We start from the raw sequence: 24,840 nt of genomic DNA on the forward strand, positions 1-24,840 counted from the left end.
TTCTCGCTCCTTAAATCTCTTTTAGACCTTGGTTCACGAGAATTGGCACGTTTCTTTTGTGTTTTGAATTACCTGAAGTGTTGATCCCTAAAGACCTGAGTGAGGGGTGGGGGTGAGATCAAATTGTGTAATTTGTGTGGGCCTCCACATGTGTGCGTGTGTGTGTGTGTGTGTGTGTATGTGTGTGTGTGTGAGAGAGAGAGAGAGAGAGAGAGAGAGAGAGAGAGAGAGAGATATGAAATGTTATATTAACGGTTCTCATCAATCTCCTCTATGGTCAGTAGTTTGACCGGGTGGTGTGCACGTCGGACCAAAGTGACATGCAGCCTCCGGCGATGCTGTGTAGTCCTCCGCAGTCGTGGGCGTTTGGATCTCCCTAGCTTGGTCGCTCGAGCGATCAGTGTGCCTTTGGTGTAAGGATGTGAGCACTGTAGTGGTAGCTGTTCCTCGGGCTGCCCAATGTCCGCTCTAAAGAAGTCCGTGATCCGTCTCTGAGACTGTCTAGCCTCTCCTCTCATCAGTCTCTCTCCGTGTCTGCGCAACTCGAGCCAAAAAACAGTCCCAGTCATCTATGGTCCTCTTACCTCACGACTCTCCAAAGCCCTCTCGGAGCAGGCAGTGAAAGTGGGCTCGTATCTCATAGTAAGCTGGGCAGTGACATGCGTAGTGCAACTCGGTCTCAGGCTCGTGACATAGGGGGCATGTCCTGGCCTCTGTTGGTACTTTGTCGTATCTACCAGTCTCGACTCAAAGCTGGTGTGAAGATGATGTGTGTATTTGGCCAATAGCGCAATCTAGCTGTAGGCACTTTGTCAAATGCTTTGCACAAAGCTACAATAGATCCGTCTCTAATGTGATGTGCCCACCTCAATAATGGCTCTGAGTGTCAGAATGTGGTCAAGAGTAGAGAAACCTCTCTTGAACCCTGCTTGCTCAACTAAGCGTACGGCCTCCCTCTCTATCCATTTACTCAATTATTGCTCAAGAATGGATGCGTACAACCGTGCCAATGTGTGTCCAATCATGATAGTGCGATAATTCCATAGGGTCTCCTAACTTGAAGATAGGTACAATAGTAGATAAACTACAAGTATCATGCAATGCCCTCACACATGGTAAGGTTGAACGTCACTACTAGAAGCTCTTAAGTAGATCCTTGGCATGTATAAAATGCCCAATCACTAACCCATCATGATCATATCTCCCAGTCCTCATCCACCATCACAGCAGTGGAAAAAGCAGGTATGGGCATGGCTCAGGGGGATCGGGAAGAGGCGGCTGTCCAAGAATGGCGAATAGAGATGATGCATACTGTCCAGGCCTCTGTAGAAGTAGTGCTCATGAAAGAGTCGCCATGCCTCACGTGAGCCTTGACTCAAGAAAAGCTGATATAAATCCTGCTCTAGTTGAGCCAAAAAAGCCCTCTTGTGTTGCACTAGGCGTCGGTCGAGATTGTCTGAGTGATGTCCCCCAAAGGCACCTCCCTCTGAAGTTTGGCTCTAGTCTTGCGACACTCCTCATTATACCAGTTGTTCTGGGGCATGCTCCGAGAATGTCGTCTCTACCCAAGCTGGCTGTGTGGGTATGCCTATGCTGTTGCATCATGCAATGTCTGTGTCAGTCTAATATCAAGTCCTCCAAAGGTCGTCATGGCTCCTTAGTGCACAAGCGTCTGTAGATCCCATCTATGTAGAGTCCGTCTCCCGTGTAAAGGTGTAGTTAGTGAGGGTTGCTACTTGTGGCATGTGTGCTACACTAAACTGGAAAGAGATGGTCATCGACACCATGGCATGATCTAGCGCTACACCCACAGCTGGGTCCAACTGTGAGGTCCTTAATACTAGAGGAAAAGCTCGGCTGTGCCATGACATAGTCCACTATGCTAGCTCCATGTTTGTGTGGAAAGCATGTAAAACTTCTCGCAATGGGAATCTCTGTAGGCCATTTAAAATGGCCAATCCATGTGCAATCCCCATGTCTATCAAGTGTTGTCCATACTCAGTATGCTCCACATCTTGTGATAGTTTAGATAGGCACATCTCTGCAATATCCAGCTCCCTCAGCATTTCCTCTAAAGTATCATAAAATATCGTCTAGTGATGGGCAATCCTAGCATTGAAGTTCCCCGGGATTAGAGAGAACTCCCATATGTCATCATCCAAAATAGAAAAGGGGGACTGTCCTCAGTCTCACCCAAATGTACCTAGCCTGCTCATTCCTGCGAGCTATATGTACCAATGGTTGCAACTCCTCCCTGAATAAAATTGCCACTCCCCCCCGAGCCCTGTCCTCTGTGCTCTGATCGAGTCTCCTATCTGCAAGATGTCTCTCATCTGTATCCGTTGACATGTGGCATAGATTGCCTAGGGGCATGATGTGTTTGAGAGTAGAAGATGATGTCCCTCCCAGTGAAACTATCCTCAAAAGCAGCCACATCAAGGTGTATGGATCCATTACAATTTCAAGTAGCAGCATTGAGGCTAATGTGGTTTATGCTACAATTTTATTGCACTTTAATACACACAAGTGGTTGCCAAAGAATATTAGGAGATGAATGCTGCAAAGTGAAACATAAATAAAATGCACTAAATTTTTGCTTGCTAGGTCATGGGTAGTGAGGGTGCTAGTAAGTCTAAAAATTTTCCAAAGGCATTCATAAGTTGCTAGGCAACTCTTTAGGAATTTTGACACGCTTTTTAGAAGGCAAAATCACCTAAAAACAACCTAAAAACGAGCCTTCTCTCGCTCATAATAGTAAAATAATTTGGTGTCAATAGCAAAACCACAGTCTAAGAAGATTAGTCTTTTGGAGCATTCAAAGAAAACCAAGAAAATTTCAGAGGGCTTTGAAATGTATTTGGTAACCAAATGTTCTAGGAATGAGCTTGAGCATTTTTGCTCTCTTTGTAGCCATATGAGTAAATGGAACAAGGCCCAAAGTGAGGAAAGGATGAGTGGCTTTCCTCTCTCTAATTGAATCCACAAAGAGCTAGGGGAACATGGCCTAGAATGAGAGTAGATGGGAAGAAAAAGGGAAAAGAGCTCTTTGCTTGAGAAAAGAGGCCCCCCTTCCACTCTGTCCATTGCTGCTCATGTAGGCCTTCCTTGTGGCTTTGGATGAATGCTAATACTCCCATAAAATCTCTCTTAAAGCTAATCATACCTCTTACTGTGCTTGAAAGCTATTTCTATGCCTTGGTTAGGAAGCAAGGTTTAAATACTCTCTAAGGAAATTGAGATTAAGCCATTAGCAAAGTTTTCAAGCACGATAAGATTATTAATGGCGAACAAAGTGAGTATTTGGGCCATACTATATCCAAGCCTGGTAATAGAAGAGTGGCCTCAACCAAAGAATCTACATGAGGTTAGACATGTGAATCTTGCAAGAGATGCACAAATTTCCACAAATATACTATTTCAAGCTTACTATAGTCTATTCAACCGCCTCAGTCTTCTTAGGATAGGCTTGCAAAGAATGCATAATCCATGTTAGGATTCTAAGAATAGTCATGTCTTTTTGCTCAAATTATTTATATTATATATGTGAATATCTCATATACAGTTGCAATGTTCTCTTAAGAGGTTGTAGGTATACATTCATATTTTAACCTTGCATTTTCTAGGGGCAATCAAAGCTAGAATGATGTTTCATTTATTTATTGCAAGCCAAGACAAAACTTGACAAGGAAAATTTTCATGAAACTAGTGAATTGACACCATCCATCTTAGAATGAAGGCTTTGATGCTCTAGAGCTTACTATGTATCGTGCATAGGTATTCAAATAGATCAATGTATTGCACTCACATAATGTTGTCTAGGAATCTTGTGCCTTTTCTGTCATGTCACAAGAGAGGCTATCTTTTTGTACTTATATGTCAAAATTATTTAAAAATGACACATTGGGGAACAAGTTCATGCTAAATATATTCCCTATAAATGAGGTACCTACATTTTGGACAATTATATATTCACATTAAAAAAAAGAAGCAAAATCACCTGGGCATGCATGATATGATTCATAATCCATCCCAATGACTTGTAGAATTGCTTTTAACTGACCAAATTTTTATGACATCATATTATTTTGGGAAGATTTGGTTGAATAATGTGAATCAACATGTGGATGGAAATGCGTATATTGAACAATTTATAGGGCTATATATATATATCACCCCCCCCCCCCCCCCCCCCGATTAGGGGTCATGTGTGTGTGTTAAGCTCCATGGCATATAGTTTTCATGTAGTTTTGGATTGGATAAGCTACATAATCAAGCTCTTGATTTTAATTATTGATGCAAAGAAGCATGAACCTCTTTGTACACACTGCCTTAGAGTATCTAATCTTGTTGAGACCACATCAAGTGAAACTTCCGATTCTTTCATCAAACTTATAGTGAGGCTATCAAGAAATGAGCAAACTTTGCACCCTTGAGAAGCACCTTGTAGCTGTGTACTGTCGCATGTTTCAAGACACTTGCAACAAACATCAGTCTATATGACACTAGAAATACTAAAATAAAAAGAATTGATAATTGTTTTTTTTTTCTAGGCAAGTAATGGATGCTCAAAAGGTACAAATACTTTCTCAAGTCTCACAAGTTTTTTTTTTCCGAGAAAAAGATCCTTCTATTAGTTACTGAAACTGCCCATAGGGCTACAACCACCTCTTCAAGAGAGGGCTACAACAACCATGGTGGGAGACTCTCCCAATGAAAAAACCAGCATGTGTACAATGGGGCTAAATCAAGAAATGGGGGGAGGGAAAAGCCACACAGTTGGTCGGTAGTGCCAACGGAGTACACCCTCGACCATGGTGTAGAAAGGCCCAGGACGCCAGAGTAGAAGGAAAGCCTCTCTACGCTCCCGCATGCGGTCGGAGCTGCCCTGGAGTCCCTCGAGCTGTCCTCTGAGAGTGTGGATCAGCTCTAGCCAAACATCGCGAACAGTCTCTGTTCGATGCACAGGTCTCACAAGTTATTCTTGTAAGTCTAGAAAAATCTACGTTTTGGGTCACTTCCATGATTCCCCAACATTTTGAGTTGTTGCCTTGTAGTATGATCTATTAAGCACAATGTTTGCAATTTATCGCAAACCTATGAGGTTGAAGTGGTAACATCTACAAGTAAGGAACAATCAATGCTTCAATGTCTTTCGAGCGTTTTTTGAATTGTAAAGACCATCATCTAATGCAAAGTTGTCATTAGCCATTGTAATTGGTCTTCACATCCCTATCTTTTGACCATCAACCATCTTTGGTTAACTTGCGTGTTATGTTTGATTCAAACCTCGACTGTTTCTCTAGCACCACAATTTCTGACATTGCAGCTTGGCTAGCTAGCTCTTTTGTGATCCTACTCATCTACATTGTTTTCAACCTATTTTATCTATACTTTTATCTCATGCATGAGGTGGCTCCTCATGCTCTTTAGTTGTGGTCTAGTAGCACCATTAGCATCACCACAAAATTGCTAGATGTCCTCAGGTCATTCAACTAGCATAGGTTGTGGCGTGCCATGGTGGCCTAATCTTCTTTGCAATACCTAGGACAATTATAGCTCCTTTACACTCTTACGTCTTATTTACCACTAGTCAACGAGATATGTCCAACCATTGCGCTCTAGTGTGTTTGATGTTGACTACCTAGTCCTCCACATAACACCTCAACACCATCATCTCTTCTTCCTTTCTCCGACTTCTCAATGAGAACCCTTTAAGTTTGTAGTGATGAGAAGATTGCAATCCCAAAAAATGATCATTTTTTTAAAGTGCTTCACTTGCACACACACGTGCATCAGCATGAGCACAGGTATCATTGCTAATTTATGCAAGAAAACATTTTCTAGACAAGTTCACACCAAAACAAAAAGCATACTTCAGGGCACTTGCTTGAACCATGGACAAATCTAATCTGAAAACATTCTCCAAACAAGTGCAAAAGTGGTGTGCATCAAGCAATGGCGCCTTAGCGTCTATAGAGTGTTTGTTGATTTTGACGCCGATATTCTACTTTGAGTTGATTAAAGAACACAACTGCCAGTCTTTTACAAATCAGAATACAAATTAAGATTGGACACATGAACCCACTTCAAGTAAAAAATGTTGCATTGTATGAAGTAATTTGACAAGTTTATTTGTTCAGTATTAAGGGTAGCTTGTATTTGAGAAGGACCACTTGTACCTTCTATACATGATTAGTCAAAATCTATGTGGCCCATTGCTCATCAACAGTCCTAGTTCCTAGCATAAGTCGAGATATTTTAATTTCTTTTGAACAGGCGTTGTTGAGGAGATTCCACATACTATACGCACTTACCCAAGTTCTTGTGATGTGGTCAACTCGACTCCCTTCACTAGTCGATTATGGAACATGTGGGGATTGTGTGTGTGTGCACCCACGGCCGCACATGAGGCGAGTGAAATGAAATGAGATGTTATATTAATTAAAACATTGAAATGAAATGTCTTCTAAAGGCCAAAATGACCTATGAAACCAAAGAGTTACATCATGGAGAATCTGATACAAGGTTTGAATAAACTAAAACACTACTAGACTTGTAAAAGGTGGGTATCAAGAGCTTGAGGAGTACATATAAAAAAAGGTGGGTAGGTACCTCAAAGAAAGTTACAAAATGGTAGATGTGTGTATCAGAATCATCTAGAGGCCGAAATCAGCCTGAGACAAATCTAAAGTATATGTGGTGGCTGTGCTCTATGCAGAGAGAGAGAGAGAGAGAGAGAGAGAGAAGCTTTGGTGGAACATTCACAGTAAACCTGTTGTGCTTGTGCTTGAAGAAAAAGGAGATGAGGGGGAAGCTCTTTGATTTTGTACAAGTATAAGCTAGTTTTGTGTTATGTTTGCAGAACTAGCACCACGGATCAGGGTGCCATTTTCATCATAAACATCAAGAGAATCACAAGGACGTGGGTAGGTCTTTCCGATCACCTTCCCATGCACATAGTGACATTGGAAAATGTGCTTTTTCTTGTTCGTTACTCCCACAACAAGATCTTTAAACTCAAGTCCAATCACAGGCACTTTTGCACTCCCATAAATGCGTACCGGAATTCTTATACCCGTTCCATGTACACCCACAAATGAGATATCATGCACACGAGGCAAAGCCTTTGGATCATATCGTTTGTCAGGATGCTCGTTGTAATCAGTTTTGATTACAATCCCCACCCTTACTACATCCAGCATTACATTTCTGAAAATTATATTGGAAACATAACCACCTCTACCTTCCGCTGTCTTGATCCTCACACCACGCTTCGAATGCCACACATATAAATTTTCCACGGTCACGTTGCTGACACCCCCAGACATTTCACTTCCAATGGAGACTCCTGCACTGAAAGCATGAAAAAAAGGGGTAATAAATAGTAAGGACCCCATTGGACATCATTTCTCAATACCAATCAAAACAAACTCTAGTTCAATGCGAACATTATTGAAAATTGGCACGACTTGTAACTTCTCTACCAGTTACTAGTAGCAGCCGTTTCTGGGGATATCACTGCTTAGAACTAATGTGCTAAGGCATATATCATGTGTGTTTCTGTTTTGACTCTTCTTGAACTCACAACAACATATAATCATCTACATTACATATCATTGTGTCACTTGGAAAATTATTTTGGCTAAGGTGGCAAGTTAGGCAAGCATACTATCTTCTTAGCCTTCCCATCACTCTGCTCTAGGCTAGATTACTTATGCCACTTATAGTGTCGTATGAAAATGCGTTTGGTCAACAAACGTGAGAAACTACAAATAGCTGAGCAAACTTGAAGAGAAGAGAAGAGAAGAGAAGAGAGAGAGAGAGAGAGAGAGAGAGAGAGAGAGAGAGAGAGAGAGAGTCAACATGGCACGGCGGAGTTCCACACCTAGATGCACTTGGAGATTCCGACCCCAAGGAAACCCTAGGAACACGGGTCCCGCCTCCTTCCAACCCATCCGGTGGGCAACATCGTGGAACGCACCGCCGACAAGTACCTCTACCTCAGGTACGGTCAGGCACAACCACAAGACAACCCTCACTCTCTGATCTGATCCTGGGAGATATTGGAGCCACCACTAGACAAGAATCTAAAACACTTAACACCCCTTCTCAGCTCCTGGACGGAAAACCAATCCAAAGGGAGCTAGCATGAGAGGATAATGTCGCCTGTGGTAGAGGTTTGATGAAGATAGCAACAAGGTTGTCAGACATTAGAATACTCCAGTCAAATAGAGTCATCTTTGATCTTCTCACAAACATAATGGTCCTGTATCTCTATATGCTTGGTCCACGCATGAAGAATTGGGTTCCTCGCAATGGGTATACAATTTGGTTGTCAGAGTAGATCGAGGTGGTCTGTTGACGCAAACCAATCTTTGAAAGTAGCCTCCATAACCACACAGACTCACATATAGCAATGCAAACAGCCCTATACTCTATCTTTGTGGATGATAAGGCAAACGTAGGCTGTTTCTTACTACTCCTAAGACAAAAGAAAAGGTGTAGACTCTTGATCGTCGTCCATTTGGGTTTCCCTCCCAATTTGAGTCATCCATTCTCAAAGAACCTTGGAGTTGTTACCTCCAGTTAAGATTCACCAATCCTGCCTCATTGAAAATATACAAATCTTGGTCTGCAGAAGAACGACGAAAGGAGCGCCTTAGAAAAAATGAGTCTATCTTCTGGTACCATGCTCGAGAGATTTGTTTCAGGCCATGGAGAGCCTTCTACAACTAGCAAACCATGTCATTGAAATCTGGATCCAAGAACCCTTGAGGTTCCTCCACATACAACTCCTCTAAGCCACCGTTGAGAAAAGCCGCGACGACAACCACCTCATAAGCGGGCCACCTGACAAAGGCAGCAAGGGCACAAACTGTCCGAAGGGTCGCCGTGCAAAGGTCTCTCGTTGTAGTCCACACCATGAATTTGAGAGAAGCCCTTGGCAACAAGGTCGTGCCTTGTGCTCATCCAAAGAACCAACAGACTTGTACTTGGTCTTTATCATCTGCATCATTTGAAATGGGTGCATTCTCCTTTGGAGCCTGAAGGACAAATCTAGAGAAGAGGGTTCATAGGAACATCATCATCGCATCTCCAAGTATCGACAAATCTAGGGTTGTCATGGAAGACTTGGGAGCGGAAGCCTTCTTAAAGGAATATGCTCGTCGAAGACCACATTGCAACTTAGTTCAACATCCTTCTTCAGTAGATCATAGAGTCGATATCCCTCGGAAAGACTATTGTAGCTGACAAAGAACATTCTGTTAGACTTGGGGGTCAAACTTCCCCCTTTGCTTCTTTGGTACATGGACGTATGCATCGCTCCCAAATGAGAGACGTTCTGCTTTCTACCAAAGTAAGCCTCAAACGGATCCTTCCCTGGAATTGAAGTGGTCAGAGATCGGTTTATAGTGTGAACTATCGTCCCAACTATCTCCACCCATGAAGACTTCGGCAAATCTCGATGCTCAAGCATAGTCCACCCCATCTCAACCATTGTCCTATTTTTCCACTCCACAACTCCATTCTTCGAGGACGATCCGGTATTTGCAAGCTCCCGCTTGATGCCATGGTCCGCACAAAATTGAATGAAACTTTAAAAGTAAACGTCCCACCTTTGTCTGATCGAATTGTCTTCAGCACTTCATTGTTCTCCTTCTCTACAAGAGAACGCCAATCCTTGAAAGGATCAAATGCCTCTACCTTGTGTTGTAGAGAATATACCCAAGTAAGGCAGTTGAAATCATGCACCAACAACATGAAGCAAAGAACTCTACCCAAAAACGGAGTCTGCATAGGTGCACAAAGGTCGGTGTGAACCAACTCCAAAACCGCAGTAGCTCGGCCTGTAGAGTTCTTCTGAATAGCCTCTCTATTGTTGATTCCCACAAATGCAAGTAATGCGTTTCCCTTGCTTACCCCTAGCATCTAGTAAGCCTTCAATCATCTGTTTGCAAAAAGCACGACAAAGAGCATCAATGTTCAAATGGCCAAACATGTAATGCCATAGATTACCTGAGGGAGTATCAAATCACTAAAGAAAGAGCATGGAGCCTGTGGAGACCATTCTCTACCATGCCCCCTCTGACCTTCTTGCGGCCAGAGTCTCAATCCCAAACGAACACCACATCCTCTGTGAAAATCACCTCCATGCCTCCTAGCTTGCACACCTTGTGCATAGACATAAGATGAAAACCCAACTTCAAAGCATAAAGATAGCCCCTCTGCCATCTCGGATCTACTCCGTGGAACCCTCATTGTGAATAGGAATTTCAGATTTGTCGCCAATGAAAATAGTACCATGGTGTCGCCGCCTATTGGACAAAAGATCCTTTGAAGGTTTCATGTGCCGTGAAGCACCACTATCACAAATCCAATCATGACCGTCTTGAACCACAAGAGTTGTCTCAACCTCTGATATCCCTTGAGAGTCCTCTAAGGGTAGAATCTCCAAATGAGCAAAAGGCTCGTGATTGTACTGCCGCAAAGAAGTCAAAGCATCGCCAACTTGCTTTGGACACTCTCGCCAATAATGGCCTTTTCCCCTCGATGATTGCTGTAAGGTGCAGCGGAATGAATGTTTTCGCTTTGCTCAAGATGAGTGCTCCGAACTGTGCTCAAGATTCCTTTTGTTCTTATGGAAGGGAGAGCCTTCCGTTCTTAATGAGAGAATGCTATGATCACAAACAAAGTGAATGGACATTGTGTGTGCAAGTGTATGAGACTGAGAGATAGAGAGAGAAAAGAGATACGACACCAGAGACGTTGAAAAACCCTCCTCCGAAGGCCCCAATCTCGTCGGCGAGAGTGGTCTACTTATGATTGCACAATATGGTACAATGGTGATGCATGAATGTCGACGATGATGACGGTGATGACGAAGTCGACCTAAGGGCTGAAATTTGCAATCTTTCTACTGCTGTCCAAAAACGCTATGGACTGAAATCTGCGACTAGTCCAAAAATGCTGATTTGGGGGCTGTTTTCTATGGGTCTTTGTCGCTGAAAAACTGAGGTCTCTTTAGGCTAAAAACTGATGGTCTTTCCGGTCTGAATCTGCTACTTCTTTAGGGCTGAATCTTGATGGTCTTCTACTGCTGAAAATCACCAGGGCTGAATGCTTGTAAAGGCTGGAATCTGCAAACGCTAGAAGATGCAAAACGCTATCTGATGGGGGTTCTGGCGATGGTATCTGGATGTGAAAACGCTAGCTGATGGGATCTCTGTGGCGATGATGCGGAGGCAAAAATGCCAGGCTGATGCAGCTTTCCAAAAACGCTAGTGTAAGGGATCTTCAAAAACGCTAGGGGATGTTGCTTCTTCTTGCTTGGAGGGGAAAACCGCCAAGGGGTCTTGTTGAGAAGTTGCCTGCTGAGCTTGGCTCCTGTTGCCTCTTCTGCCAGAAAGTGCTAACTTTGGTTTGCTTATATATTATCTTAGCAAAATTGCCCTACCTACTTTCCAACAAAAGTCACTTAAACATAATAAGTGAAAAATGTCAAAAATAGGTAAAATAGGCTAAATGCACTGGAAAATTCCCCTGAAGGATTCTGATGGGAATGCTTATGATCATGCTGTGTGCAACCAGAGGATATGCATCTACACTAAGTGACTGGACATGCACGGTCTGCTAACAGACTCACAAAAGTGCCGGATCACTTTCTATTCTAGACTGACTTCACTGAATTGAACCCTGGTCATGTTGTAGCTTGTCCACGGACACATAGGGTTGGATGTGTCACGTGACAATTGCATTGCCGATCTGCATTCAAAGCATCCTTTTCAGCAGTGCTCTTCTTTGAATTGGTGTTGCTTTTCATCTTACGCTTCTGCTTCTTGTTGTTGTTGTTGTTGTTGGGAGAACCGGCCAAGGCTTTGGAGCTTGACTTCTTCCCCGCATTGAACCGCTCCTCTTGGTCCAACACATTGGAACAATCTCGTCCCAAGAAATAGTCTTCAACCTGCCACTCGCAATAAATGAAGAATAGAAATTGGAATATTGAGGAAGTGACAGGGCCAAAAGTTGGATGGTTATGTCCTTTGAACTGATCAGCTTTCCCATACGAAGTATCTCATGTTGGCGGTCCTGCATCTTGTTGATGTGATCCCTCATGGATGATTGCTTGGTATCCACGGTCCTCAATTGCACCTCCAGAGCAATCTGCTTCATCGGATAAACTCGATCATATAAAGATGAAAGTCGACCCCAAGAGTACATCATAAATCGCATGTGACCAATGACCAATGGTGTACTACTGAGGATAATAAATGATTGGATTTGAGCAATGACATGCTCTTATAGCTTCATTCCTACGGAATCCTTTCGCCTTTGAAAGTTACTGTTGACAAAACCTCCAAGTTCGCAAGAGTCGAAGACCACAGCCTGGTCACTTTCCAATGGCATAATTCTCGCCATTCAATGAGCGATCCGAGGAAAAGGTAGGAAGGGTAGGTATTTTGATTGGTTGATCACCCGCCGGAGTAGAACTCGGACCAATCTCCCCACTCCTCATTGACAAAGGCTCCATCATGAGCTTCCTATTGTTGTAGTTCTTTATCATGGACCGAGTTAAATCAGAATCAGCATCCCTCCCCATTGTATGGGAGAACTTAGGCATGTGATAAGGCTAGATCGAGGTGGATGAAGGAAAACCTACTAAAAGCAGCCCCAAATGAGTAAAACACAACAGCAAAACAACGAACTGTCTCTTTTCATAACGAAATTTTAGCACCAAAAAGTCGCACAGATCACCAATCCGACTTGAGAGCACGCCGTGGCTCTAATACCATGTCAAAGATGAAGCAAAAAAGGGTGAATCGGGTGACGACCTCGTCTACAACCACGAGAAAACTTCCTCTCGGGACGAATCAGCCAATGGATCTCGGATCTATCGTGATAGATCTCCTTGAAAAACGTCCTCCACTCATGTACCGCCAATCGAGTGGGCACGGATAGCAAACCTGCAGTAAAACCTACAACAAAGGTTACCAACACAGAGGATAGAGGAAGCGCTAGAGAGACAAAGGAGATCGCTGGCAAAACACGAGAGAAACAATGGTGAGAGAAAACGCTAGAGAGAGGAGGTCTGACACACGCAACAGCTAGACAGAGAAAACACTAAGAGAGGGTGTGACTCAAAACGTTGGCAAGCTCTGCTATACACTAATATATGCTCATAAATGGGGGGAGGGTCTCCCTATATAGGGAAACCCAAACTATGCCCTACCTACAGCTTTAAAACACCACGACCCACAAATATGAGAGAGGCCCTAATAAATGTTCAAAGTCACAAGAAAGTGACATACTGCACACATTTAATATGGAATATGCAAAACATTGGAGACTCTCACCTCGAGAAACCCTAGGAACAGGGGCCCGCCTCATGCCAACCTATAGGGTGGACAACATTGTGGATGCACCGCCAAGAAAGTACGTCTACCTTAAGTACGGTCGGGGCCCGAGCATAGCCACATAAAGCAACCCTCACTCCCTAATCTACTCCTGGGAGATACTGGAGCCACCACCTTTGGCCTCACCTCAAGAAGGAAGTGATTGATTTTGTGCATACTTAGATGGTATGTCAAAAAGTGAAGTACGACACACACAAAGCGAAAGGACCCTAGAGCCTTTACCAATTCTAGATCAACCATGAGAGAGTTTTGCTATGAATTTTGATCTTCGATCTCTTGAAGCCTTGAGGCGGACATGCTGGTATCTTGACCAGCTCATTAAGCAGGCTCACTTTGTACTAGTGAAGATGGCAATGAAGGCCGATCATTTGGCTAAGCTGTTCATTTGACCTATCTTTCGAATACGTGGGATGCTTAAGCCTACTCTGTCAGACAAAGACCGTAGATTATGAATTTGTTTTGGAAAGCAATGTGCAAGAATTTGGGTACGACACTCCAGCTCTCGTCGTCGTTTCATCCACTCATTGTGTGGGCAGTGGGCAGTGGCCAATCAGAGATTACCAACTCAATGGTGTTAGACCTGATCCAAAGCCTCATAGGGACGAGTATTTTCCATTGGTGGAGTTTCACATATCGCATGTTGACTAGGAAGGTGTCAAAGTTATGCATCTCAAGTCTATGTCCAATGCGATCCTATTTATTTAGTTCATCACTATTGGGTATTTATTTTACTTATTTGACATGAGTCTGGGTTGTGCAATTTATGTGAGAGATATATAAGACCCTGGAGGGGTATATAAGTACTCTTTGTCCCCATTGTAATAATGCATTGCCTACTTGGTTGGTTTGACTCTCTTTATCTCTCTCTAGTATTCTCCCTCTATCTCTATGCTTCCGCAACGGGAACTTCGATATGATATCATAACAGGCGGCTCTGTTATCACAAGAGCAAAAGGGAACTGGTGCTTTGCGATCTTCCAGCCAGCTACGCTCAGTTTGTTTATTTATGCAACATCTTATTAACACTACGTGTGCAGTTGGGTTGTTCAACTATCTATCTACGATTCCTAAGAGAATCCTCTAGGTAGCGAAAACTAGGTCCTTGAGATGGCTCTCCCGTGTTCGAATGCCAACCACAAGCTCACTGGAGACATCAAAAATTGATCGTGCTCCTATGAAAAAGCTTGTGGGACATCATCAAGGGCGTAAAGACAAGCTCTGTGAGGTCTAGCATCAATAGGTAGACTCGACTTCAAGATGACGAGTTTATTCAATCATGTGTTGATTGCGACACAAATAATGAGAAGACCAGTCTTTGCAAACTACCAGCAAAATGTGGTCAACGTTTGGAGATATGTTTGATCGAGACTCTATGATATGAGCGGTCACCCTTCTTGAACAAGTACAGGTCATCCATGATCAACTCTTGGCTCCAAAAAGTACTCAGTTAGCTGTCTTGGTACTTACAAAGTTGCTTCTAGAATAGGAGATGGTGGCACGCTTATCACGTAGCTAAAGATGGAATTTGATGATCTCAGCTCTTTCCTCATTAAGGAGGAGGTCGTCTTAGTCTCCCAAGGCAAGGTTGGAGTTTTGATATAGGTAATATCTTACGCACATTCTTGCACATCTCTTGCCAAAGAAATTGTGGCCGATTGATGATAATCCCTAGATCTACATACATTAGGAAGAGAATGGAGTCTAGGAGGGCCTCTTTATTTGCCACTTTATCGAAGTCAAACCTCTAGTCTTAAGAAAGAAATCAAAGGATAGCTTTTGAATTCAAACAGGCTAAACGGCTAGTTTATTTCAATTCAAAATTTCCCCCCAAAATGAAATTAAAATCTAGCAAGCAAAACCATGTCATGTAACATGTCTACGGAAAGAGCTCGGCATGTAGATTATAGATCTTTAACCTCTGCTCAAATCGGAGATCATATGTAGGAGTTATGGAAGGCCGAAAATCACAAAGTTGTCCACCCCCTTTTTGGGGGGAAAAGTGCATCCTTTGACCAATCTTACACCTCTCTTACATACCCACCATTCTTGCACACATGGCATACATCTATTTGTCAAAATGTTAGTCACCTCCTCAATCTCAGGGCAAATAAAGAGGCCCTCCTAGACTCCATCCTCTTCCTAATGCTTGGTAGCAAACCCCACTGGCTCCCCACTAAAGTAAGGTGATATGCAAACCTTGTTACAACTTACGACACAGCTGAGATGCTGAAACCCAGAGCCCTTGTTTTTGGAAATTGTTTGTGCAAAAGGCTTGTAATGCAGATTGCATTCGGATGGATTTGTAACCCCTTGGGTGAGTCTGATGAAAGTACTATTCCGCATATTACAATATCAATATCAATAGCAGACACCCTAGCTAGGCTAGATCCAGCCCCTCCTCTCTCGATATTTCTCAGAGCTCAAAGCCTTGTATATGAGTGTGCGTAGCAATAAGACTTTTACACTTACTCTTCTCTGATTAGAAGGGCACCATGCGCTATTCAAAACTAACAACTGGAACAAACTTTAATCCTTGAGACACTTGAACTGAAAAAAAAAAACACTTCACTGTTGAGATGTGGCAGAGTTCCACTTCCAGATGCATTGGTCCCTCACTAGGCACCCCTTGCGGTATTTCTTTATTATTGATCTTCACAAGTGCAACTGTCGGTGCGAATTTCGCTCCACCTTGATGCCTAGAACTCGCACAAGGCTTCTCTTTTATACGAACTTGGCCTCTTCTTTTTCAAGAAAAAAGGCCTAGAATCAACTATTATCAAAAGCTGGCACTCCAAAAATTCAAATGCTTTATTATTGGCGCCCAAAAGGTCGAGAGTCTACACTACCACATCATCATCCATCCGTACGGATGCCCTGTCAGCATCGGGAAAACGCGTCGCCAATTGCACCAGATGATCATCACAATTTCCATGTTACTAGACTCAAATTTGGCTATCAGGTCACACTCCAGCTAGGCTCTAGCTTCTCTACGAATCGGATCAAATGCCACACCTCCAAGTTGTACCATAACCCCCCCCCCCCCCCCCCAAAAAAAAAAAAAAGTTAATTGTTCCCAATTATACTTGCAAAAAGAAATTTGATTCTTGAATAGACATCGACTTCATGCATACATGCAAATGACTATTTCTGCTAGATCGTACATTCATCCACACAAAATCCAGTTCCACAATTTCATCCTTTCTAGTCATCTCATCCTTTTCGGAATTCTTAATATTCCGAAATGATGATTTGTCTAGTCATTTCATCCATGCGCTACTCTCTATGAACTAATTTTACTATACATCCAAGCAACAACTCTTGATTCACTAGAGCTAAAGTTCCATTTAGTATGCTTCACAAATGCAACACAATACCTTGCCATGTCATGCAAATCATAGTTACCCGGAACGGGAACGGGGAACAGGAACGGGAGGGTCCGGAACGGGATGGGAACGGGGAGGAGGAGGGGAGTTGGAACGGGAACGGGGCCGGAACGGTCGACTAAGGTAAGGCTTGAATTACCTCCATTCAGCTTAGTCCCAAATCAACTCCTAAACAACCCCAAAACTGCTCCCAAATCTGCCCCGAAACCTGCCCTCAAACTGCCCCAAATATGTCCCTCAAACAACCCCAAATCTGTCCCCAAATGCCTACTTTTGCCCATTTCGCCCCGCGTTCCGCCATTCCGCTTCACGTGCCGCCCTGGTTCCCCCCCCCCCGGTTCCGGAACACCGTTCCGGTTACACCCTGTTCCGGAACGGTGTTCCTTTCCCGACTCCGTTTCGGGAACAACACTCGTCCGGAATGTCATTTCGGAACGTTTAAGCTGTGTTCCGCCCGTTCCCTGTTACACTGATGCAAATGCCTTAGATGCAAAACTTATGGATGCATTCACATAAACATGAATACATAAAGTCCATCCACTCGAGGCGGGTCAACTGGTTGGAGCCTAGACTCTTGTTTGACCACACAAGAAAAATCAGTTGCTCAAGTGTCAGAGCTTTACGCTCACCTTCTAGATGCTTTCACTCCTGCTTACAGCTTTTCTCACATGCACTGAGGTCCTTGGTTGTGGGTTGGCCACCCTTTCACCCTTCAAATTTGGATTTTAGGCACATATAGGGTTTGCACCAGACATTTTGCCCATTTTTATTTTTTTTTCCAAAAGTGTGGAATTCTGTGTTGGTTATTTTTAGAGGTTTCGCTTGACCCAAAGTTGGCTCACTATTTCAATACAGCCCTAGTCCATTTACTAATCATCTTGTATCATTTTGCCTCTGGAGTTATCCCAGCTTCACCTCTCTCTCTCTCTCTCTCTCTCTCTCTCTCTCTCGGGTTCTCACATGTTCCCATGTTCGTGTTTCTCTTCCACTACACACTCTGTTGGTATTAAAGCGCTAGGCTCACTCCTGCAGATCTGCCATCACTTGTGCCAATCGCTTCTCTCGCGTGCTTCTCCCTCTCCTCGATTGCCTTGCATCAGCACTTTTCCTCACCAGCGTTTTATTAATCTACGCTCAACGTTTGCTTAAAAGAAATTCTGTGTTTCACCATGTACATACTGGTAGCTCTTACAATATATCCGATTCATGCTGAGATACCTCAGAAATCTCTTTCTTGCCCCTTAGGTAGGGATTTGTACAATTTCAAAAGGGAGGGCAGGGCTCGAACCCACACCACTAGAGCGACGAGTATTCAATTTGCTCCTCTAACCACTCGAGCAGGCCCTGTTCAGGCTTCAGCTGATGCAAATAGCAAGCCATGCAATATAAAAAAAATTACCTCCACGTCTCCTACTCCTCTGCCTGTTGCCCTCAATCTCTGCGCGCATCGCGCTCATTTGCCCGTCGCCTCGCCCGCACCTGCTCGTCCTCTGTTGCTCTCTGCCTGCTGCATTGTCCGACAGCTTCCATTCCCCTTCGAAAGAGACCTCACTTGATTCCCAATTTTTTCCGAATTATCTCCGACCAGTACCCCCTGCTCGCTTCCTTCTTAGCGTTTCTTTTTAAAAAACTGGCCAATTCGCATTTTTTTCACAAACGCTGGTTACAATATTTTTTCTCTTCCACACTGATTGCTGGTTTTCTGTAGTGCTTCCTACTGGCTAGACACTCCCTCCACCCCATGCTACCCGTTTGTCCCCCTCCCGTGTCGGTTCTCTGAACTTCAGCATCAATCCCTTGCAGCCTCCAGCGCAGGCTCTCCCTTCGCTCAGCTTTAGTGAGTTCCTTTGCGGTTGCTCCATCCGTGCGACCTCGTCATCATCTTCAGATCCCTTTGAATTTGCATTTTTCAACCGGGTATTCTCTCTCCTTACTCATCAGTTTGGTTTTCGGAATTGCTTTATCATCTGTTTCGACTTGTGCTACTAGCCCCCATTGTGTGGACATTGGACGGATACCCTTGCTCTCTCAGAGATTTCCTGGACCTTGTGACTCAATTCCAATCACTTCTCTATCCTTGTATCGACTTCACTGATTTTCGGGCACGGCTTTCAGATATACTTCGAACATGTGCTTCTACTTCGCAAGACTTCGAGATTTTTTGGTGCACTTACTTTTCCTTGCAGTTATGTCAGCATTCAGCAACGGGATGCCAATGTTTCACCCATCGGAGAAGCTGGATAGCTCCAACTTTACGATTTGTAAGATGAAGATCATCTTTATTCTTATGGTGACCAATGGGCTTATCGATATCAAGAACGCGTCTTGTCCTTCCATTTCGGCTTCCTCGACTACTGCATTTGCATTGGCCACTCCTACCTATCTCCGTAACTGGCGTATTATTTACTAGATCTAGTACTTCACCATCAGTTGTTATGCAAGCCATGGTTGATACTTGGAAGGAAACCAACCGCAAGGTGTTTATATTGTGAAAACAAGTTGTCAGTTACAAATGCAAGTATGAACCCACTCACATATCTTAGTGCTAATGGCACTCTGGCCTCATACTTGTAGGCATGTGACCCCAAAAGCAACCCACTTAATCAGTTATCTTTATAAGAGTGCTAAAAAGCACTAAAAGTGATCTGCTATCCATAACTGGCACCCAAAAAGCAATCCAACGTCAAAATATGCCACATCAGCAGCATCCGTAGAATCTGCTACTCAATCATGCCACATCGGCATCGTCAGTACAATCCCTTGAATCACGCCATGGTTTATGGGCCGGCCTGCTCGGACTTAGGCATCAGATTCCGAAGTGTCTATAAACTGCACAAGTTCATTGAAACACACACTCCAGCATTCAAATCTTCAGAAACTTACAGGCTCCTAGGCTTTGATTAAAAGGTCCTAGCATGAAGTCTATAATCATGGCACATAAGGATGCTTCACAATAAGTGCACTGAGTACTGACAAGTGAAGACACTGCGGAAGATAATCAAAATTAGACAAGAAAACAGTGTTCCCCAGAAAGGGTAAGAACAGAAGAATCTGTGCAAACCTGACAGGTGAGTGAGCTGTTATGTTTCTTATGAATATGTTGCTTGATGCCCGCCCATACTCGATGCCATACTGATCCCACCCACTCTTAATCGCAATGCAATCATCTCCAACACTAATGTAGCAGTTCTCTATTAGCACATCCCTACAAGAATCTGAAAAACAAAAAGTCAAATAAATTTGTTTCCAAAAAACTGACAGAATGAGAACCCCTGTTCCATTAAAGAATTGCAATGGAGGTGGATGAATGAATAAACTGCATTAAGCTTCTTGAGAGTCTCCTACCTGGATCAATCCCATCTGTATTGGGAGAATCAACAGGGTTTACAATTGTTATTCCTTGGATAACTACATCATCACAATCATATGGGTGGAGCGTCCAGAAAGGAGAATTCCTCAAAGTAATGTTCGTAATTCTAAGGTGCTTAGACCACATGAACTGGATCAAGCGACCTCTTGTGTATTTAAGTTTTCCTGACTTCTGCTTCTGCCACCAGACTTTGCCTTGCCCATCAATGGTGCCATTGTGTCCTGCATGTCCAAATAATCAACTAGAAGAGTTTGCCAGCCCAAAACTCATATGCAAATTCTAACACTATTCAGCAAATAAAGCAGCTAAGACACCAATATATCCAGAAGAAAACAGAAGTATCCTACCTGTGATAACAACGTCTTCCAAATGCTGGCCATGAAGTAAACTTCCATACCGTGGGCCTGGATACTCTCTACCTCGTCCATACGATGGCAAAGGAGGCATGAGTGGCCAGTAAGATTCTTCCTAGTACACTTTTCTCTCAAAATCTCAATCTCAATATCTCTCTCTCTCTCTCTCTCTCTCTCTCTCTTCGCTTTGCTTTAATTTTCCTTGCGGAAAGCACTGCCCACCAAAAAGCAAAAAGAAAAATCACAAAAATCAGAAAGGCCGATTCTCCTACAGGTGCTAGAACAGGAGCAGACCCAGGGCTGCTTTGGTTGTGTGGGACAGCTTGGACAGGTTCGGATTTGTGGTGTATGCAGGACAGCGTTAGACAGGTTTGGGTTCAGGACATTGGGCGCAAGGCCCCTCCATTATTTTGGCTTTAAGGCTGACGCCCGCAGTGGGCTGTGGTTGTACCTTTACCCGCCGTGGAATGCTTGATGCGGATGTATGCTTGATGCGGGAGACAATGTATGCATAGTGTGGATGTATATGTGCGCTTAGTGGCTCTTTTCCGGACAGTGATTAAGCATGAGAAAGCTGAGTGATAAAGCCGACCCCCTAGAGGATGCCATTCAAAAGTGCAAAGAGGAAATGACGGAGACTATTACCAAGATGAACCGCAATCTATTGGGCACAATAAAAATGCTAGAAGGACGCGTCCTGATCCAAGAAAGCAAGATAAACGCACTGGAAGACTGAGTCACGACTCAGGACGAAGAGATTGCGTCACTCAAGAGAGATCTCGCCGAAGCACGATCAAACAACACACTGGAAGAGGGCGAATTGCAACCTTCAGTAATCGAAGAAATCAACACTATCAAGGAGCAAGTATGGGCCATCAAAGAGGGAGAAGAGCAACACAAAGAGATGATGACTTCTTGGGCGGATGTTCTTACAAATACTCAACAGAAGGCGGATGATGCCAAGAAATGGATCGAGGTGGCCAAGAAAGGAAAAGGCAAGGAGATAACGTCCACGTCCACACCCACTATCATTAATTAGACACTAGAGGAGGAGCAAAGAAGACGTGAGCGCGCTTTACATGTGAGAATTTGCGGTCTTAAAGACAAAGGCAATGTGGACGAAGAGGTAAAAGAACTCATGGCCTTGATGGGGGTTCATGAGCCGACGCACACAAGAGCTTGGAGAATGGGCAACATAAAGAAAAATGGAAGCAGTGGGGAAACCTCAAAAGAAAGGGCACTCATCCTCCGTTTTCCCTCCATGGAAGCGAAGAAGTCCTTGAAGAAAAGGCCAACTCTTAAAGAGACAGGCATATTTCTCGGGGATGATCTTACCCTATCGCAGATCACTCATATGCAGGAAGTAATGCCGGAGATTAGAGCGGCAAGGGAAAAAGGCAAGATTGCCTTTTACTGAGATGGAAGAGTAGTAATACTGGATCGACACTCCACATGAAGGTGCGAGACTTATGGGACCACACTCAAAGTGGCGGCCTAGAACTGTAATGGATCCATGCGTCTTGATGTGGGTGCTTTTGAGGATAGCTTTACTGGAAGAGACATCATCTTTTACTTTGAGACACACTAGGCCCCTGGGCAATCCATGCCTCACATCAGTGGATACAGATGGGAGACAGCTTACAGACAAGAGACACGCTCAGAGCACAGAGGACGGGGCTCGGGGGAAGTGGAAGTGTTATTTAGAGAGGATTTGCAGCCATTGATACATATAGCCCGCAGGGATGAGCAGGCTAGGTACATGTGGGTGAGATTGAAAGCAGAGACAGGCAGATATCTCTACATTACTAATTGCTACTTTCCCCCGAGTACGTTGGTCTATGCATCACCCAGAGGACAGTCCCCCTTTTCTATTTTGGATGATGACATATGGGAGTTCTCTAGAGATGGTGATGTTATCATCTAGGGGACTTCAATGCTAGGACTGCCCATCACCAGACACATTGCTATTTGCTACTTTCCCCCGAGTACGTCGGTCTATGCATCACCCGAAGGACAGTCCCCTTTTTCTATTTTGGATGATGACATATGGGAGTTCTCTAGAGATGGTGACATTATCATTCTAGGGGACTTCAATGCTAGGACTGCCCGTCACCAGACCTGTTGGTGTGGCAGTGGATCATGCTCTTGTATCACTGACCATTTCTTTTCAGTTTAGTGTAGCACACAGGCTATGGGGAGCAGCCCCACTCACTACACCTTCACGCGGGAAACGGACTTTGTATACATAGATGGGATCTACAGACGCCTGTGCACAGAGGAGCCAGGGCGACCTCTTGAGGAGCTTACTACTATACTGACACAGACACTACGTGATGCAGCAGCAGAGGCATACCCACATACCCAGCCTGAGCAGAGATGCCGTTCAGGGACACTAGAGCTAGACTTCAGAGGGAGGTGCTTTTGGGGAACATCACTCATAGGCAGTCACAGATTGACTTCCGACGCCTAGTGCGGCGGAAGAAGAGGGCATTTTTGGCTCGCCTAGAGCAGGATCTATACCAGCTATTCTTGAGTCAAGACTCACGTGAGGCGTGGAGGCTCTTTCATGAGCACTTCCCCCCCCCCCCCCCCTGCCATCACTTCTACAGAGGCCTAGGGCCAGTATGCATCATCTTTGTACACAATTCCTGAGCAACCCCCCCTTCCCGACCCCCCCGATCCATGCCTGCACACATGTGTTTTTTTCACCGCTGAGATGGTGAGGAAGGCCATTGATGACAGGATGAAGACTGGGAGAGCATATGATCATGATGGCTTAGTAGCTGAGCATTTCATGCATGCCAGAGACTTACTAGCAGAGCTTCTAGCAGTTATGTTTAACCGTGCCATGTGTAAGGGGTTACATGATACCTGGAGCCTATCTACTATTGTACCTATCTTCAAGTCGGGAGACCCTATGGAGTCTGGGAACTATCGCACTATCATGATTGGACACACATTGGCACGGTTGTACGCATCTATTCTTGAGCAGCAACTGAGTAGACGGGCAGGTAGGTTTCAGGAGGGGTTTTACTACTCTTGACCATATCTTGACACTCAGAGCCATCATTGAGGAAGGCAGATCGCGTGGGAGACGGAGCTATTGCAGCTTTGTGGATTTCCGTAAAGCATTTGACACAGTGCCCAGAGCGAGATTGATGCGTAGATTACAACAGATGGGAGTACCCACAAAGCTCATTTGGGGGGTCATGGCATTATACAGGTTAGTAGTGGGGCATGTACGCACCCCATAGGGTCTATCCACACTGGTTTACTCCACTATTGGGGTGAAGCAGGGCTGCCCGCTCTCTCCTACTCTATTTGGTATGTATGTAGATGAGGTTTCTAAATACATTGAGAGAGATGGTGATAGAGGTGCACAGCTGGCGGGGACATGGATTCCACTATTGTTATATGCTGATGATATTGTTTTGATTTCTGACTCTCCGGAGGGGATGCAACGTCACATGGGGATGCTTTGCATAGGTTTGCCCAAGAAAGTGGTTTGTCCGTCAACCTTGCTAAAACCAAGGTCATGGTATTTAATACCACCCCACAGTGGATCAGGAGGTCAGCGCCCGCCTTCACATACGGACAGGAGAAGGTGGAGTATACAGATGCTTACACTTACCTTGGAGTGGTTTTTAGTGGGCCAGCATTTTCATTGAGGAGGGCAGTAGAGACTAGATTGACCAGAGCCCATGCAGCATTGGGTAAATTGGAAAGGATGTGTTCACAGGTTCACTTTCAGGAGCCTCGGACGAAGCTCTGGCTCTTTGACACTTTGGTGGCCTCTGTATTGCTCTATGGAGCTGAGATTTGGGGACCTTCACTGGACCATCACGGGAGGATAGGCCGAGTGATGGATGGGGGGACATGGAGAAGCCTCTGGTCTCTATGATCTCGTGGCTCATTAGGGCCAAGACTTCAGTACCACGTGCTATTATACAAGCAGAGCTAGCTGCCTCCCCACTGGTGCTTGAAGCGCTCACCACATCTGTCTCCTTCATACACCGCATGTGGGAACTTCCCAGAGACAGATATGCATGCCTTGTACTTGAGTCCTCTTGACAGTTAGCCGTGCAGGGGGATACAACATGCTGGTATGGGGAGATGACGTCATGGTTTCAAGCGCATGGGTTAAGCATAGACAGATTGCCTCCTTTCCAGTACTCACTGGATGCGCCCTTTGTGACTCTTACACAGTCCGAGATCACCAAGCTCATTCGCTAGGACTTGACTCAGCTAGATACCAAGAGGACATGGATACAGCCAGTACAGGAGCTAGGCACAAAAATGGCTTTCTACAGAGAGCATCTCCT

The 24,840-nt window shown here is 44.4% G+C and overlaps 1 protein-coding gene across 3 annotated transcripts in view; it reads right to left on the reverse strand.

Moving 5' to 3' along the window:
* Window positions 1-6,462: 6,462 nt before the first annotated feature.
* LOC147461365 (putative polygalacturonase) overlaps window positions 6,463-24,840 on the reverse strand; it is a 58,723-nt gene continuing 40,345 nt past the window's right edge. Inside the window, exons 2-5 of one of the 3 annotated variants that reach the window (XM_086508936.1) lie at window positions 20,513-20,633; window positions 20,141-20,386; window positions 19,857-20,010; window positions 6,463-7,353 (exon numbers count right to left, since the gene is read on the reverse strand). In XM_086508936.1, the coding sequence (XP_086365062.1) occupies window positions 6,840-7,353; window positions 19,857-20,010; window positions 20,141-20,386; window positions 20,513-20,633 (1,035 nt within the window). In that variant the 3' untranslated portion in view covers window positions 6,463-6,839. Of the gene's footprint in view, window positions 7,354-19,856; window positions 20,011-20,140; window positions 20,387-20,512; window positions 20,642-24,840 lie in introns of all 3 variants that reach the window. The other 2 variants (XM_086508937.1, XM_086508938.1) reach the window with 2 other exon arrangements.

Source organism: Adiantum capillus-veneris, chromosome 3, assembly GCF_014529385.1.
Source record: "Adiantum capillus-veneris isolate H3 chromosome 3, ASM1452938v2, whole genome shotgun sequence".
NCBI lineage: Eukaryota > Viridiplantae > Streptophyta > Polypodiopsida > Polypodiales > Pteridaceae > Adiantum > Adiantum capillus-veneris.